At 38.1% G+C, this 18,798-nt stretch overlaps 2 protein-coding genes across 2 annotated transcripts; both read left to right on the forward strand.

Moving 5' to 3' along the window:
- The first annotated feature begins 7,167 nt into the window (after positions 1–7,167).
- LOC107699035 (D(4) dopamine receptor-like) lies at positions 7,168–13,523 on the forward strand. Its single transcript, XM_016500193.1, has 5 exons — positions 7,168–7,192; positions 7,541–7,815; positions 9,240–9,352; positions 11,434–12,137; positions 13,315–13,523. The coding sequence occupies exons 2-5, from the start codon at positions 7,579–7,581 to the stop codon at positions 13,521–13,523; spliced, it is 1,263 nt and encodes a 420-aa protein (XP_016355679.1). The 5' UTR covers positions 7,168–7,192; positions 7,541–7,578.
- Positions 13,524–14,102: 579 nt separating this feature from the next.
- On the forward strand, positions 14,103–18,562 carry LOC107699039 (D(4) dopamine receptor-like). The gene is made up of 3 exons (XM_016500198.1): positions 14,103–14,209; positions 16,291–16,994; positions 18,172–18,562. Exons 1-3 carry the CDS (start codon positions 14,109–14,111, stop codon positions 18,372–18,374), a joined length of 1,008 nt encoding a protein of 335 aa, XP_016355684.1. The 5' UTR covers positions 14,103–14,108; the 3' UTR covers positions 18,375–18,562.
- The last annotated feature ends 236 nt before the right edge of the window (positions 18,563–18,798 follow it).

Below are 18,798 nucleotides of genomic sequence, written 5' to 3' on the forward strand. Positions count from 1 at the left end.
ACCCTGCACTTTCACGAAGTGTGTGGATGCTGCTCTGGCTCCTCTGCGACTCCAGGGCATCCACATACTCAATTACATCGACGATTGGTTAATACTAGCTCAATCGGAGCAGATGGCGGCTCGGCATCGAGATGTCGTCCTCGCCCATATGAGAGAGCTAGGGTTAAGACTAAACGCCAAGAAGAGTGTTCTTTCTCCGCTACAGAGAACCACTTATTTAGGCGTGGTGTGGGACTCAACCTCGATGTTTTCTTTTCTCTCTGTTTTTTTGCACCACTTTGCAGCCCCCTAAACCTCTACCTTAGAAATTAAACATTTTATTCAGTTTTGGCAGAAAATAACATCACAAAACATTTATAAATTAATGATTATTATCATAAAAGTTACGTTTTAAATTATTTAACTACAAAAACCTACCTGATTATAAAAACACTTTAAATTGTTTTTTACAAGAAATGCATTTTATTAGGTCAATTTACTAGGCCATTTACTGGAAATATTCACACACAAACTGCCAACATTTAAGATGAAATCCAACAGAGATTGTAAATCATCAGTCCCTCAGAACACACAAATGAATTAATAACCAAAAGCCACTATGATCTGGAGACTGCTGTTCCTCAGACCGATTCCAGCCCATATCATATCTAATCTTCTCCTGCCATCAGAATAATTATCTCATTTTAAAATTGCTTTGTCCCATTTTTTTATTTTTCTCCATCTCAGACCTTCTAATTGACAATCTGAGGGCGCTGTCTGATGGAGTGTGACCTCGCACTAATCGCAGCTGCACTGGGTCCACCGAACCGTTGAGTTTATTCACAAACCTAATAATATTTCACCATGTGGGTGCCAACAAAATGTCCCTAATCGGTATAGTGCAGATCTTTGTTTGCTTACGCAAACAGATTTGCAAAACATAATGCATCTGTTATGTCTATAACATCACTCCCAGCACAGCTAAACCTATAAAACCTAAATTGTTCACAAAAGGGCTAGTTCTCTTTCAAATCTCGATTGTGTGTTGAATGCTAATTGGCCAAATGAGGCAGCGAGATTGTGAAAGGGGCTCTAGATAAGCCAGCAGTTGATCTACAAGACTTGAGTCATGAAAATCAATGACCAAGATCTCACAGTGGGGCAATTGTCATGATGCACACATGCACATTAGACTGTCTGTGTTCATATATCTGTCATCTTGAAATGAACTGCAGCTGAAATCTTATCGCGGTCTGTGTTGGGATGACGCCATTTAACAAAGCGACTGACTGGTGACAGCTTTCGTCGATTATGTCAGAATCATGTTTAATTAACCCATGACATTAGCTCTTTATTGGCTTAATGCAGATACTGCTTAACTTCCCAGATGTACACACTGTGTACATGTAAGATATCAATCTGTGATAAGTCACAGACACACATACATATTGATTCAGTAAAGTACAAGCGTTAGGGGCTATTCACACAGAACTCGTTTTTCCATTCCATTGTGCTCCTTTTCCATAGTTTTTTCCTATGTAAACATGCTAGATATATTTGACCATTGTGTTTGTGTCTTTTGCAGTGTCTCGCGCATGATTTATCCTGATTCATTCTAGTCAATCCTTAATGATTCTTTCATTCTTACATATATATAATGGATTTGCTATTGCTAGTGAATGGATTTTTGACAAGGATTTGGACAAAATGTTTATTTATATACAAAACATCAATATTTTTTGTCCTGGAAGAGAAAGACTTCCAGGATTTCACATGCTGCATGCTATATGCTAACGCTATACCACCTAACAGTTAATTTGATCAACTTTTAGGACTACACTGACTAGCATATAAATGTCCTCAATGCTAAACCGTCAACATTTGGCTAGTTAGCATGGCCTAGTTATTCCTAGCTGGTACTGTAGATGCCAGAACTACACTATTAAGGGCAAAAAAGTGTGTTGTCCATTGGGAATAGTGTAAGTCAGTTTCAAACCAAACATTTTTCTTTTGATCAACGCATGCAGCGAATTTGTATGACCAACTTGAAGCAAAAATCACAACACAAACACAAGCAAACTCGCCCTTGCGCAAAACTTGCATAGCTTGGATTCCTATTGGAATGATTGAATTTTGCCTGCAAAATTTCGCAGAGCAACAATATGTGTGGCCAGACCTTTTTTCCAGTCATTTTCTTGTGAATCGATTAGTCACATGACATTTACGGTTTAGGTGATTGGCTAAAGAATTGACAAAGATGGCAGATGCATACTTCTAGGTCATTTGGCTGTTGAGCAAGTACCATTGACATGAATGCTAATGCTAAAAAATGGCTTTTTTTTGTTGCTTAAAGCTAATAGTCAAGTCAAGTCACTTTTATTTTTAGAGCACTTTATACATTACAGATTGCGTAATAGACTAATTAAACGTAAAACTGCTCTCTAATCTCTAATTTAATCTCTAATTTTGAATTCAAGTAAAATATTTTGAATACAGATTATTTTCCTACAAAGACAGACTCACACATGCTTAAAAATTGTAGCCATTTGCTCCCTTGTGACCTGATCCTCTGTTTTTCACATGCCCCTTACACACACACACACACACACACACACACACACACACACACACTCACTCTCTCTCTCTCTTTAATATGTGATCGTCTCTCTTAACACAGATCATTGCCTCACCTCCTTCTGGAGCTTTTATTATTGCTGTGAATGTCTCCCCATTTATCTCTCCTCTTGCACCCTCAATGTTTTCCTGTAGAGCCTCACGGCTGTAAATCTTCAAAAAGACATTCAGCCACACAAAGGCCATCACCTGATCTGCCACATCTCAAGACTTCTCATGAATCAAACCATTTAAAGGTGAAAAACACTTTTCTGTCAAGCTTTTTCCAGAACCTCGACATAAAAAAGATGACCAGCTCAAATAGTGAAGCATTGACAGGTGAGATGCCTCAGTCTGGCATATCAGATTCTCTTTTTTATTCTCTGCAGCAATTTAAGTCAACAAAAGACACTTTACTAACCTCCATTAATAAGGCAGCACTTATGCTGTGCAAACATTATTATTGGACAGAATGATCACAAAGACAGCAAAAGTTTTTTGAACAGAAAAAAATAACTAGTAATTTAGTAACTAGTAACTAGAAAGGCAGTAATTACCTTGATGACTCTTCATTGTTCCCGTTATGGAGGATTGTAGCAGCTCTGAAATTCTCAGTCTATAATTAAAGCCGGCTGCCATCGCTGGTGACAGAACCTTCCTGGAGGTGAAGACAGTATCTCAATACTAAAAGACACTTTTAATTGAGCATAACCAAGAAAGGGAAATACATGGTAATGGTTTGACGGTCCAAAACAACAGGGAGAGAGAAATGAATGCAATAGTGGCCTTTACATGGTCACAATAAGGCAGTCACATGTGAATGAATGTAAATACGTAGATTTCTCTGAAAATTCTCTAAAAAAAGAAAAAAAAAAGAAACATTTAGCAGTTTTGGAAACAAACAAACAAACATTATTTACTGTATTTATACATAATTTTTTACATTATTGCATATCCTAAAATGGAGATTTTGTCAGCTCGATTTCTTTGGACAAATTTGTCCCCAGAGTGTAGCTTAGCTAAGTATGTAAACACGCACAGACAAATATGCAAGATCCCACAAGATTTATAAGTATTTTTTGTCAGATTTAGAAATTTGTCACCAAAATATGGTTAAGTATCTACACACAAATGCACAAAATTAAGCCTGAAACTCTTGAAAAGTCTGTAAAATGTCTAAATATAGTTCAATCATGACAACTCTCGGAAGATTTTAGCATGGTGATGGATATGACAATGTTAATGTATTTGGTCTTGGCGGAATAGATCTGCTACGCTGCTGCTGAATTGCTGCTGCTGTTGGTTATTGCTGTAGTTGTAGATTATTGCTGCTGCTGCAAGCAAGTACAGGAACTTGCTACTGCCAATGCATACGGCGATATGGTGCCATGAGTACTTAAGACATACTGCTGCTGCACAAATAGCATATAAAATAACCCGTAGCAGATCTATACAGGTGGAGCTGGGGAAGGTGGAGGGTTTCAGAGAACTCTGAAAGCACGCTGCAGGAATCTCTAGTGAATGCTAGCCAGCCATATAAATGCGAAGCAGTAAGCTCATTGGCTGCATATGCAGCATGAACCAATCAGCTTGTGCCAAGACGTTTAACTCTCTGAATATCATCAGTTACATTAACAACCCGTCGCCTGCGCCATCTAGAGTTTCATGACTGAACTATATATTTTAAAACTGTGACTTTATCATTTTATAACAATAAACATTAAATAACTGAACTTAAACAACAGTGTTACAAATTTAACCTAAAGTATCCTCATATTTCCCATAAAAAATATTAGTTTAATAATTTTTTTTCTTACAATAATTTGGGTAACAGTTTTAAATGGCTGAACTCATTGAATGCAGTCTGCACTACAATAGCTGTACAGACTGAATGAAAGGAAGACAATATTTCCCAATATATTTCCCATCATGCCGCGTGTTGGGTGTCACAGATACATTTTTGGTAATAGAGGAAAAATTAAGTGGTAACAGTGTTACCCAAATTATTAACTGTGGGACAAAGCTAAACATTACAACTTCAATCATTCAAATTTAAATAATGTATTTACTATGACGAACAATATACTGTACAAACATATGAGATCCCTTTGATGTGTTTTAATACTAGAATTTAATCTAGCATAACTAAACATGGAATTTTCTGTACAGTACTTGAGAAAAGTGCAGAACAAAAACATTTTCAGAAGGTCAGAGAACGTGAAGCCTCTAAAGGGCACTTCCGCTAAAGAGACTAATTCTTAAATCATTCCACCTGTAATGAAACAAACTTTCTGCATAAACTTAATCCCAATAAAGCGTCTCATAATGGCCTCGGTAGATTAATATGTGCAAAATCAAACAGTTCATGCTTGAAGGTGGAGTGTAATGAAATGCAACCTTCCGAGTCCTTCTGCACCAGGTTGAACGTCAATGTGACAATGGCATTTTAAACTTTCTAATGAAATTATTCTAGGTGTCCTCTGTCAACTAGACAGTCAGAAGCCTTCGCGACGGGATGTTCTGGGACAGGGGTGAGATGGCTGGTTATGTTATCCTTGTGCCTTGTATGAAACGTTCCAGTCTGACAGACTTACACCGGGGTGTGTTAGTGACTTTTTATTATTTTCCCTGCTGTTCGCATTACCCAAAGATGTCCTGTCTGGGATGACATTTACAAGCAGAACGCAGGGTACGAGAGGCATGGGGATAGATTACCAGACTGACAACTGCCAGTGGCACACTGTGTTTGTTAACCTTTGTACTATGGGAGATTAAAGAGTCATCACATAGTGATTTTTAGATTTTTGCTAATACCCTCACAATAATGGAGTATGTGATCCATGCAACGAGAAGATTGTGTGGCACATGACCACAGCCTGAACAGCATATCAATTTGACACTTCTACAAGTGAACTGAATTGAATTTATGTAAGGCAAGACACTACTGGCAAAACCATTGTTTTTTATGTACTTTTTATAGTAGGCTTTTCATAACATGTTTCAGACTAGTGGAAAGAAAACATTCAAAGTACACGTTTAAACTTTATTTATTTGTGAATGTAGATTTCAATTATAGTGCATATTTTTAAAGGTAAAAGTATTGTGATTTCTGTTTGTTAATTTTTTTAATCCTATTCAACAGGGGTGTCTTGCCTTAAATTAAATGTCCACCAATTTGTTTTCAGAAAACTTAATATAAAAAAATTAACCAATAATGTAAAATAGTGCATTCTATGTTTTCTAAGTTTTCTGCTACAATTGCCCATAAAATTCAACTGAATGTATTAAATATAATGAAATATATATCAAATATATAGGTGGTATTTCAAAACCTGATGATTTATAACATATTATTTCTGTAAATACATCAAATGCTGTGTTTATGGCAACAGGTTTATTAGTAATTTATGCTGACAATTAAAGTAATATAATAGAAAAAAAACTACACAAACAGCTATTGAGTTTTTCTTTTTTATTGAGTTCATTCATTTTTATTCTACTTCCCTGATTTCAAATTGGAGTTACATTTCGTGTCAAATGATGTTTAATAGGGAATATATTGGACCTTAAAAGGCTTCTCAATTCAATCTGGAATAGGGCACAACTTCTTTAACTACTAGACCTCCATAAGAAGCTGCAGGGGAAGAAAGGATAACATTGACCTGAGAGGAGATTTCTCTAATTGAACATTTTCATTAGCTACCACAGGGGCATGTGAACTGGAACGGGTTTGATTGGGTTGTTATTTATGTACACGCTCACAAGTGCCTCCCGTCTTTATTGTGGTAGACACACACACACACACACACACACACACACACACACACACACACACTGGAGGTTGTCATGGCCACTTTCACCTGTTGTTGCGAGAGGGGAGAATTTCAAACAGTCCGTTATCACAGAAGCAGAGCATCCTCTGATCCCATACTCAAACGTGTCACAGAGAGAATAAAGAAACCGAGGCAAATTGCATGATGACAGCCAATCTGACAAAAAGTCAATATTTGGTGCAACTCATTTATATTGACCCAAAAATTGATTCATTACATATTATACGCCTTTGCGCCTCTTCAAATACTAATTCCAGAATGACACAATGATATCATCAGCTATTAAACAAGCAATTAAACCTGCAGTTATAGGGAAAAGATTAGAGTAAAAAAAAATATGTAAATAAAACTTATTTTAAATATAGTATGTGGTACGACAACTGCTGCAAATCAGTTTCAGTACATTTTAGCTTGTGTGTGTGCAACCAGGCAACCTTATGACGGCAAAACTTGAAGTCGTCATCGCTCTTCGGTAATTCAAGGGTGTCAAACCTTTTTAGAACTTTATTATCACATCTAAGTCATGTGAATTGCTGATGATGCCTATATATAAATAAGAAAGAGAAGATTCAAATTAAATTATCACCTCTCTTCTCTTTCAGATTGCATGAACGAAGTGTTAACTCTTTCAACATGGCTGCTGTTGACAAAAAGAGCCGACTTTATCCCACACACTTCCAGAATGTGATTACAACACTCGCAGATGCCAAACAAGTCAACATGCTCTACAAACCCCGAAAAACCTGTCTGATCGTGACCGTTTCAAGGTATGAACTTTGACTAGAATGAAAGCGAACTAGAGGAAGTAGGTGAAACAAACATCTGAACACATTTACACCATAAAATGACAACATTTTGTTTGCATTCGATGACAAACGGAGATAGAGTCTGTTACTGTCGAAAAATAAGAAGACATATGACAGCATTTGCAAGCATTCTGCATATAAACGACTGTGAAATGATGGCGCTCGTTCATATTTATGGCCTCTTGTCATATTTCCTGTCCTAGTAACATATGGGCAAGAACACAAACACGTATTAGCATACATTACACACACAAAGACACATTCGTCTCTAAAAACAGCGCCCACTTTGACAATCTTTCCCTCTCACAGATGTTAAATCCTGGTTGGCAGCTGAACTTCAGGGCATCATGGTCAATGTGACGCCCAGTATAGACCCAGCAGTGGCCCACGAGAGGTACAACTACCTCGCGTTGATATGTGGCGTGCCTCTCATCCTCATCATCATCTTGGGGAACGTCCTTGTGTGCCTCAGTGTGTTGACTGAACGCTCCCTCAAAACTGCAACTAACTACTTCATCGTCAGTTTGGCTGTGGCTGACCTCCTGCTGGCTGTGCTGGTCCTCCCGCTCTACGTCTACTCTGAGGTGAGCGCCAATGGCCAATGAGAGACGGTCTAAACTCCTCTATGTTTCAGACTTCTAATTTACTAATCTGTCATTTAGATGATGCTTTTACCTATGCGAACTACGCTACACTTATTACCGGAGCAGTCTGACTGGAGCAATTAGGGTTAAGTGTCCCATTCAAGGCCAGATTGATGAGATGGAATGAACTGGCCATATCGAGCTTATTGTCTCCCCAGTCATTTGTCTTTTTTATAAACTTTGAAAAGATTTCAGTTGGAGATGCTGGTACATTAAGCATTGAGAGCTACAGGGTTTCTGAGAATTCATGAGTCATTCGATGTCATATGATGTTGAACTTGTAATTATTGCTGATTGAAGTGTTAATAGTGGACTAGTGCAATGTGTTTGAATGTGTTTTGAAATGTCACGACCACTACTATAGATATAAGCCGATGAACATTACTTTCCCTGATAGTAGCTTTGGTATGGTCATGCCATGGTTTCCCATGTACACTTAGCTAGAGTAACATTACAATAAACAGAGGTCATGGCTCACCCTATTTAGGTTGGTCGAGCAACATCCAGTTTACCTAAACGGAAATTCCCTATAAGCCCTTACAATCTAAGTACACTTGAACTAATACCAAGTGTTAGCCGGATCTCTAAAGATACAGTTGGAGTGCCCTATGCTCCATCTCAACTGAATTTTAGTCCATTACTAACCTGACGCAGGAAATGCGGTAACAAGGATACAATGTAATCTACTAGAGTCAATTATTACAGAGTAAAATGGAATAAAATCAAATTTATTTATTTAAATTTAAATTTATTATCAGTCAGATAAATATGTATTATGCCAATTACATAGCCAATTCACAGATATCAAATCAATACAAAACATCAAATTCTCAAAGGAGTGAACCAAGGATGGGTAAGGGGAAGGAAGGGGATGAAAAGGAACTGATGCATATGTGAGAGAGGCGTGAGAGGCGTTTACTTATCTCTCTTAATATCTCTTAGGATCTGTATTATCTTTTAGTCTACTTTTGTAAGATTGAGACCATTGTACCACTCACCCTGAGACTATTCAAATGATACCAAACATGACTGTAAATATTATTTGCATTGATGTAGAACATTATACTATTGACCATTCTGAGTGAACCAAGTGGAGGGAGGATGGGTAAGGGGAAGGAAGGGGATGAAAAGGAACTGATGCATATGTGAGAGAGGCGTTTCCTGCACCTCCACTCTGTGGGGTGTCTCGAAGATGCCCGTGTATGTTTGTATTGTCTGTTTCGTCTGTTTCTAAAGTATCTGAGGTTCTTTCATCCTTACACATTGATACCTCTATCAGGAATGGATGAGTGGGATGAGTGTGTAGTCTTACACATTCTCTCTCTCTCTCTCTCTCTCTCTCTCTCTGTGTGTGTGTGTTTTAGTTCCTGGGAGGCATGTGGACTCTGAGTATGTACATCTGTGACGCCCTAATGACTATGGATGTGATGCTCTGCACTGCTTCCATTTTAAATCTATGTGCAATTAGTGTGGACAGGTAAGACACACACACACACACACATGCTCACCTACCACTCTCTATTAAAAATAGCTCAAACGTTATTTCCTAAAAAATGAACAAGATAACACTTACAGTGTGTTCTGTTTGAATTGTATGTCAGTAAATACAACAAAAATAAAAATCAACATAAAAAACTCACATATTATGGGCGTAAATTAAATTAGTAACTCTTTCCTCATTACTTAAAAATAATGCTTCATTACATGTTTCCTTTCCACCAGAAAAAAGTCATGCTTTGGTATGACTCATAATTATGAATAAAGTAAATTCATTGTGGCATAAAGACCATTATGATATAGGACGTCAGAATTATGAGATAAAAAGTCAAAATTGTCACAAACAATTATGAAAAAAGTAAATAAAAATGATGAGCTAAAAAGTCTAAATTGTAACAAAAACAATTGCCATAAAAAGTTCAAATTTAAATAATTTGTAATTATGACTTTTCATGTAGCATGATTTTTTATTTATTTTTTGGTAGAAATGGCCTTTACAACCTCAACAATGCAAAAATAATTTGACATGTCATAATTATGACTTGTATCTCAGTTGTGACTTAGTTATGACTTCAGCTTTATCTCATAATTATTCATCTGTATCTCATTTACCAAAGCATGTCTTTTTTTTGCCCTTCCATGAAGCTTCAACACTGCAAAAAGAAAGAAACCAAATAATTTGTCCAGCCAGATTATCTACATGTTTATTGTGGTAGTCCTAAACTTTCAGATGAATTATTTATGATTTTATTTTAACATTCAGCAGGTCTGTTTTGTGTCTCTCTGAGCGTTCACACAGTGAATCTTAAATCGGTGGTTATGTGTGATTGGCGTCCAGTGGGATGCTAATGAAACCACGACGTGGAACTGAATTTCATTATTTACACAGTGCACCAAGCATCACCGATTCACATAAACAATATGAAACAACTTCAAGAGGTCCCAGACCAAGCCAAAGCAGGGTCAATCCATCTTTGACGCATATTAAACCAAAAGCGAGCTTGTCTCTGAAGATGAAAACAAAGGTTTGGGGTCGAAAGGGTGTAGATGATTGAAAAGATGAATCAGACTTATGAGGTCTCATGCAATTTAAAACGATTGCACTAGAATCTTCCACTGTCTCAGCGGGTCACTGTGATTAACATACACAAACACATCATCATGATTTTGAGCATAAACATAAGCTTTTAGAAGCAACCCAAAGTAACTGCAATAAAAGCAGACAAATAAAGGTAGTTCAAAAGGTTAGTTCACCAATAAATTAAAATACTGTTATCAAATACATACCCATATGTTGCTACAAACCTGTATGACTTTCTTTCTTCGCTGGAACACAAAAGAAGACATTTTGATGAATTTTTCAACTGTTTTTCTTCATACAAAGAAAGTCAGTGGGGGCCAAAACAACACTGGACACTTATACATTACTTAAAATATCTTCTTTTGTGTTTCAAAGAATAATAGTGTTGGATCCGAGTTCACCTTGTTGAGTCTGAGTTGTGTCCTAGTTTTCAACCAATTGAGTTTGAGTAGGAGACAGTAATTAATGTCTTTTTATCTTAATTTTATGTTGTTACTTATTTTTATCTTTTATTTTACGCATGTCTGTACTCTGAAAAATTTCTGCATCCAGAATATCAGAGTCCAAGTTCGAGTCCGAGTCCACCCGAGTTCATTCATCCAGTAATTATGGGCCTTATGGTCCATTCATACAAAGGACAAAAATTATAATGATAACGCTGACTATAAAGTTGCAGTAGTCACACTACTTCTGTAAGAATAGGGAATTTCATGGCACAACTGTAAAGGTAACGACACAGGGGAACAATATGATTGGAATTACTTTCAGAAGGTTTTTTAGCTGATGAACAATAAAACCGCTGACAACCAATCAGAATCCATCCTGCTTTAAAGAGCTGGAACATTTAAAGCGGCAACAAAATTGCAGAGCACGCTTTTAATAAACAGAATATTATCATCCATTGGTGTACATGGTTATCACTATAGTTATCTTTATAGGTGTCAGTGGACCTTAGAACTTTCTCTACATCTCTGTTACAGGTACATTGCAGTAGTGGTCCCTCTGAAGTACAACAGGAACCAATTTAGTGCTCGTCAGCTAGTCTTGATCACAGCCACCTGGGTGCTTTCCCTGGGCGTAGCCAGTCCTGTCATATTCGGCTTGAACCAGGTACCAAACAGGAACCCTCATGTGTGTAAGCTGGAGGACAACCAGTTTGTGGTCTACTCCTCCATCTGCTCCTTCTTCGTCCCCTGCCCTGTCATGCTCCTCCTGTACTACTGGATATTCAGGGGACTAAAGCGATGGAGCTCTGGCTATAGCCGGTCACACCTCCACCGGCCACCCAGAGGGCGTAGGAGCCTGTCTTTGCGACTAGGAGCAGCTTTACAGAAGGAGAAGGGACGGGCAAGGGAGAAAGTAGTGTACCTCATGCCTGCAGGTCTTAGTCCGACATCTCTCACCGCTTCCCCGACTACTCCAATCTCCCCAGCCAGCCCGGTTACCCTTATCACAGACGAGCATGCAGAAGGTCAGACGCCGGCAGCAGAGAGTGACCCCATGACCACCCAGATGGACAGTGTATCGGACGCAGAGAACCCTAAGTGGGCCACTGAGGATGAGAGCGGCCGGGAGAACGGTGTGGGGAAGAACCATCAGCCTCATGCGGGACGACGCCACAGCAAGGGCAACAGGGTGAGCAGACGGGAGCGGAAGGCGATGAGGGTGCTGCCTGTGGTTGTGGGTATGTATCTGTTCAATTTAAATTTGTGTATTGTGCTTTTCACAACAGAAATTTCTAAAGCAGCTTGATGTGCATTTTAAGCTGCATAATAAAATTGTATTTCAAAATTGTATTTAATATTGTAATTGTTTTTTGTGTTTCTTTGAATATATTCCATTTAAAATTTGAATAAATCACGATCAGCAATTTCCTTTTGGTTGAGCAAGGAATTTTTGCTTAAGGGGTTAATGCAATTTCTGTCATCATTTACTCACTTTTATGCTCTTCTGTATGCAAAAAGAGAAAATCATCATATTTGGAATTGGCATAGATGCTTGAAAACATCTTGGTGGCCTCATGAACATTTTCCTAAACGTCTCCGTTTGTGTTCCACAAGTTCATACTATTTGAAATAAGACAGTGTTGAGTGAATTATGACAACATTTTTATTTTTTTGGTGAACTGTATCTTTAAGATGAACAAATGCTGGTGAGCAGCCATGCTGGTCTTTACAAACTGAGTGCCTTGCCATGATCTGATGTTTTTAAAATCAAGACTGTGCAAGTATAGATACAATGTGGATGGAGCGATGGAACTCTGGCTGTAGATCACTCCAATAGATACACAGTAGATACAATGTGTGTTCGAATGTTCATTTGTGAAGATAATGAATCAAGCCATCAATAAATGCATGAACAGAAATTAGAACTAAATGACAGCCATCATCAGGTTGTCAAGTATGATGACAACACTGCTAAAATGTCACGTTCTGCAATATATAAAAACTTTCCATGGTTTGATGTGACACCTGCTGCTCTAGGATTATTAACATGACAATTGCTTTTTAACAGAAGTCCTTTCAAGTATAAAATATATAAAGCTGTTTCCAGGGCAATGAAAGCACTGTGATTCTAACCATATGGCCACCATTGTTTCCCGTACAACATACAGACTGAAATCTTGGTGTGAAATCAGTGTGCTGCAATACAATAGTATAAATGAAAAAAAAAAATACAAAAGCCGAATTAAAAGGTAACTGACACTACTAAAGAAGTGACCAGAGGAAACAAAACATCGAGCCAGAAATGGTTTGCTCTTTTGCTGCCTGTAGTCTGTTCAATCATGCACATGAAAGAGTTGGAAGAATTACCAATGTAAGGATATACATAAACTCCTAACATGATTTTCTCCTCCCCAGGTGTGTTTCTGGCCTGCTGGACTCCTTTCTTCGTGGTCCATGTGACTAAGGCGCTGTGTGAGTCATGTGACATCGGGCCGATGTTGATCAGTGTGGTCACGTGGCTTGGTTATGTGAACAGCGCCGTCAACCCTATCATCTACACTGCCTTCAATGTGGAGTTCAGGAACGTCTTTCACAAACTGCTCTGCTGTCGCTCTGACTTTTAGAAAAATACATAGTATGAAGTATGTGGACACACTGTCCCAGACCTGGGTGGTTTACACCTCAATGGGAACAGAAGGTAATTTACATGGAATGACACACCCTCTACAGTAATCAAAATATCTCTTAACTTATCTCTCTTAATATCTCTTAGGATCTGTATTATCTTTTAGTCTACTTTTGTAAGATTAAGACCATTGTACCACTCACCCTGAGACTATTCAAATGATACCAAACATGACTGTAAATATTATTTGCATTGATGTAGAACATTATACTATTGACCATTCTGAGTGAACCAAGTGGAGGGAGGATGGGTAAGGGGAAGGAAGGGGATGAAAAGGAACTGATGCATATGTGAGAGAGGCGTTTCCTGCACCTCCACTCTGTGGGGTGTCTCGAAGATGCCCGTGTATGTTTGTATTGTCTGTTTCTCAGGAGATCAAAGTATCTGAGGTTCTTTCATCCTTACACATTGATACCTCTATCAGGAATGGATGAGTGTGTGTGTCCTGTAGTCTTACACATTCTCTCTCTCTCTCTCTCTCTCTCTCTCTCTGTGTGTGTGTGTGTTTTAGTTCCTGGGAGGCATGTGGACTCTGAGTATGTACATCTGTGACGCCCTAATGACTATGGATGTGATGCTCTGCACTGCTTCCATTTTAAATCTATGTGCAATTAGTGTGGACAGGTAAGACACACACACACACACACATGCTCACCTACCACTCTCTATTAAAAATAGCTCAAACGTTATTTCCTAAAAAATGAACAAGATAACACTTACAGTGTGTTCTGTTTGAATTGTATGTCAGTAAATACAACAAAAATAAAAATCAACATAAAAAACTCACATATTATGGGCGTAAATTAAATTAGTAACTCTTTCCTCATTACTTAAAAATAATGCTTCATTACATGTTTCCTTTCCACCAGAAAAAAGTCATGCTTTGGTATGACTCATAATTATGAATAAAGTAAATTCATTGTGGCATAAAGACCATTATGATATAGGACGTCAGAATTATGAGATAAAAAGTCAAAATTGTCACAAACAATTATGAAAAAAGTAAATAAAAATGATGAGCTAAAAAGTCTAAATTGTAACAAAAACAATTGCCATAAAAAGTTCAAATTTAAATAATTTGTAATTATGACTTTTCATGTAGCATGATTTTTTATTTATTTTTTGGTAGAAATGGCCTTTACAACCTCAACAATGCAAAAATAATTTGACATGTCATAATTATGACTTGTATCTCAGTTGTGACTTAGTTATGACTTCAGCTTTATCTCATAATTATTCATCTGTATCTCATTTACCAAAGCATGTCTTTTTTTTGCCCTTCCATGAAGCTTCAACACTGCAAAAAGAAAGAAACCAAATAATTTGTCCAGCCAGATTATCTACATGTTTATTGTGGTAGTCCTAAACTTTCAGATGAATTATTTATGATTTTATTTTAACATTCAGCAGGTCTGTTTTGTGTCTCTCTGAGCGTTCACACAGTGAATCTTAAATCGGTGGTTATGTGTGATTGGCGTCCAGTGGGATGCTAATGAAACCACGACGTGGAACTGAATTTCATTATTTACACAGTGCACCAAGCATCACCGATTCACATAAACAATATGAAACAACTTCAAGAGGTCCCAGACCAAGCCAAAGCAGGGTCAATCCATCTTTGACGCATATTAAACCAAAAGCGAGCTTGTCTCTGAAGATGAAAACAAAGGTTTGGGGTCGAAAGGGTGTAGATGATTGAAAAGATGAATCAGACTTATGAGGTCTCATGCAATTTAAAACGATTGCACTAGAATCTTCCACTGTCTCAGCGGGTCACTGTGATTAACATACACAAACACATCATCATGATTTTGAGCATAAACATAAGCTTTTAGAAGCAACCCAAAGTAACTGCAATAAAAGCAGACAAATAAAGGTAGTTCAAAAGGTTAGTTCACCAATAAATTAAAATACTGTTATCAAATACATACCCATATGTTGCTACAAACCTGTATGACTTTCTTTCTTCGCTGGAACACAAAAGAAGACATTTTGATGAATTTTTCAACTGTTTTTCTTCATACAAAGAAAGTCAGTGGGGGCCAAAACAACACTGGACACTTATACATTACTTAAAATATCTTCTTTTGTGTTTCAAAGAATAATAGTGTTGGATCCGAGTTCACCTTGTTGAGTCTGAGTTGTGTCCTAGTTTTCAACCAATTGAGTTTGAGTAGGAGACAGTAATTAATGTCTTTTTATCTTAATTTTATGTTGTTACTTATTTTTATCTTTTATTTTACGCATGTCTGTACTCTGAAAAATTTCTGCATCCAGAATATCAGAGTCCAAGTTCGAGTCCGAGTCCACCCGAGTTCATTCATCCAGTAATTATGGGCCTTATGGTCCATTCATACAAAGGACAAAAATTATAATGATAACGCTGACTATAAAGTTGCAGTAGTCACACTACTTCTGTAAGAATAGGGAATTTCATGGCACAACTGTAAAGGTAACGACACAGGGGAACAATATGATTGGAATTACTTTCAGAAGGTTTTTTAGCTGATGAACAATAAAACCGCTGACAACCAATCAGAATCCATCCTGCTTTAAAGAGCTGGAACATTTAAAGCGGCAACAAAATTGCAGAGCACGCTTTTAATAAACAGAATATTATCATCCATTGGTGTACATGGTTATCACTATAGTTATCTTTATAGGTGTCAGTGGACCTTAGAACTTTCTCTACATCTCTGTTACAGGTACATTGCAGTAGTGGTCCCTCTGAAGTACAACAGGAACCAATTTAGTGCTCGTCAGCTAGTCTTGATCACAGCCACCTGGGTGCTTTCCCTGGGCGTAGCCAGTCCTGTCATATTCGGCTTGAACCAGGTTCCAAACAGGAACCCTCATGTGTGTAAGCTGGAGGACAACCAGTTTGTGGTCTACTCCTCCATCTGCTCCTTCTTCGTCCCCTGCCCTGTCATGCTCCTCCTGTACTACTGGATATTCAGGGGACTAAAGCGATGGAGCTCTGGCTATAGCCGGTCACACCTCCACCGGCCACCCAGAGGGCGTAGGAGCCTGTCTTTGCGACTAGGAGCAGCTTTACAGAAGGAGAAGGGACGGGCAAGGGAGAAAGTAGTGTACCTCATGCCTGCAGGTCTTAGTCCGACATCTCTCACCGCTTCCCCGACTACTCCAATCTCCCCAGCCAGCCCGGTTACCCTTATCACAGACGAGCATGCAGAAGGTCAGACGCCGGCAGCAGAGAGTGACCCCATGACCACCCAGATGGACAGTGTATCGGACGCAGAGAACCCTAAGTGGGCCACTGAGGATGAGAGCGGCCGGGAGAACGGTGTGGGGAAGAACCATCAGCCTCATGCGGGACGACGCCACAGCAAGGGCAACAGGGTGAGCAGACGGGAGCGGAAGGCGATGAGGGTGCTGCCTGTGGTTGTGGGTATGTATCTGTTCAATTTAAATTTGTGTATTGTGCTTTTCACAACAGAAATTTCTAAAGCAGCTTGATGTGCATTTTAAGCTGCATAATAAAATTGTATTTCAAAATTGTATTTAATATTGTAATTGTTTTTTGTGTTTCTTTGAATATATTCCATTTAAAATTTGAATAAATCACGATCAGCAATTTCCTTTTGGTTGAGCAAGGAATTTTTGCTTAAGGGGTTAATGCAATTTCTGTCATCATTTACTCACTTTTATGCTCTTCTGTATGCAAAAAGAGAAAATCATCATATTTGGAATTGGCATAGATGCTTGAAAACATCTTGGTGGCCTCATGAACATTTTCCTAAACGTCTCCGTTTGTGTTCCACAAGTTCATACTATTTGAAATAAGACAGTGTTGAGTGAATTATGACAACATTTTTATTTTTTTGGTGAACTGTATCTTTAAGATGAACAAATGCTGGTGAGCAGCCATGCTGGTCTTTACAAACTGAGTGCCTTGCCATGATCTGATGTTTTTAAAATCAAGACTGTGCAAGTATAGATACAATGTGGATGGAGCGATGGAACTCTGGCTGTAGATCACTCCAATAGATACACAGTAGATACAATGTGTGTTCGAATGTTCATTTGTGAAGATAATGAATCAAGCCATCAATAAATGCATGAACAGAAATTAGAACTAAATGACAGCCATCATCAGGTTGTCAAGTATGATGACAACACTGCTAAAATGTCACGTTCTGCAATATATAAAAACTTTCCATGGTTTGATGTGACACCTGCTGCTCTAGGATTATTAACATGACAATTGCTTTTTAACAGAAGTCCTTTCAAGTATAAAATATATAAAGCTGTTTCCAGGGCAATGAAAGCACTGTGATTCTAACCATATGGCCACCATTGTTTCCCGTACAACATACAGACTGAAATCTTGGTGTGAAATCAGTGTGCTGCAATACAATAGTATAAATGAAAAAAAAAAATACAAAAGCCGAATTAAAAGGTAACTGACACTACTAAAGAAGTGACCAGAGGAAACAAAACATCGAGCCAGAAATGGTTTGCTCTTTTGCTGCCTGTAGTCTGTTCAATCATGCACATGAAAGAGTTGGAAGAATTACCAATGTAAGGATATACATAAACTCCTAACATGATTTTCTCCTCCCCAGGTGTGTTTCTGGCCTGCTGGACTCCTTTCTTCGTGGTCCATGTGACTAAGGCGCTGTGTGAGTCATGTGACATCGGGCCGATGTTGATCAGTGTGGTCACGTGGCTTGGTTATGTGAACAGCGCCGTCAACCCTATCATCTACACTGCCTTCAATGTGGAGTTCAGGAACGTCTTTCACAAACTGCTCTGCTGTCGCTCATGAGGCCAAATGCTCTTTTTAGCACAAGTCTAAATTCATGATGAATCATCAAATAATTCAAACAATAATGATCAAAAAAAAACACCTGCAAGATCTGAGCATACAATGGTCTCCAAGCGCAAGAATGCTTAAGGAAATGAAACTTTACAAAACAATGGATTACTGAAAGGAATGAATGGACATTAACAGCGCAGTGGAATGTACCATTGAGGAAAACTTCTGATGCCTTAGTTAACTGAACATTTTCTTGTAAAATTATTGCTACAGTAGATAACAGAATACTGTTGATTTCATAGCCCAGAGGCATAAAATACGTGAAAACGTCCACATTGAAGATAACAGTCGTCTGTGCTTGATATGTGATTGGTATCAGTGTTCATTTAATAATTAAAAAAAAAAAAAAAAAAATTTTTTTTTTTTTTTTTTT

Source organism: Sinocyclocheilus anshuiensis, unplaced genomic scaffold (assembly GCF_001515605.1).
Source record: "Sinocyclocheilus anshuiensis isolate Anshui unplaced genomic scaffold, SAMN03320099.WGS_v1.1 scaffold346, whole genome shotgun sequence".
Classification (NCBI taxonomy): Eukaryota; Metazoa; Chordata; class Actinopteri; order Cypriniformes; family Cyprinidae; genus Sinocyclocheilus; species Sinocyclocheilus anshuiensis.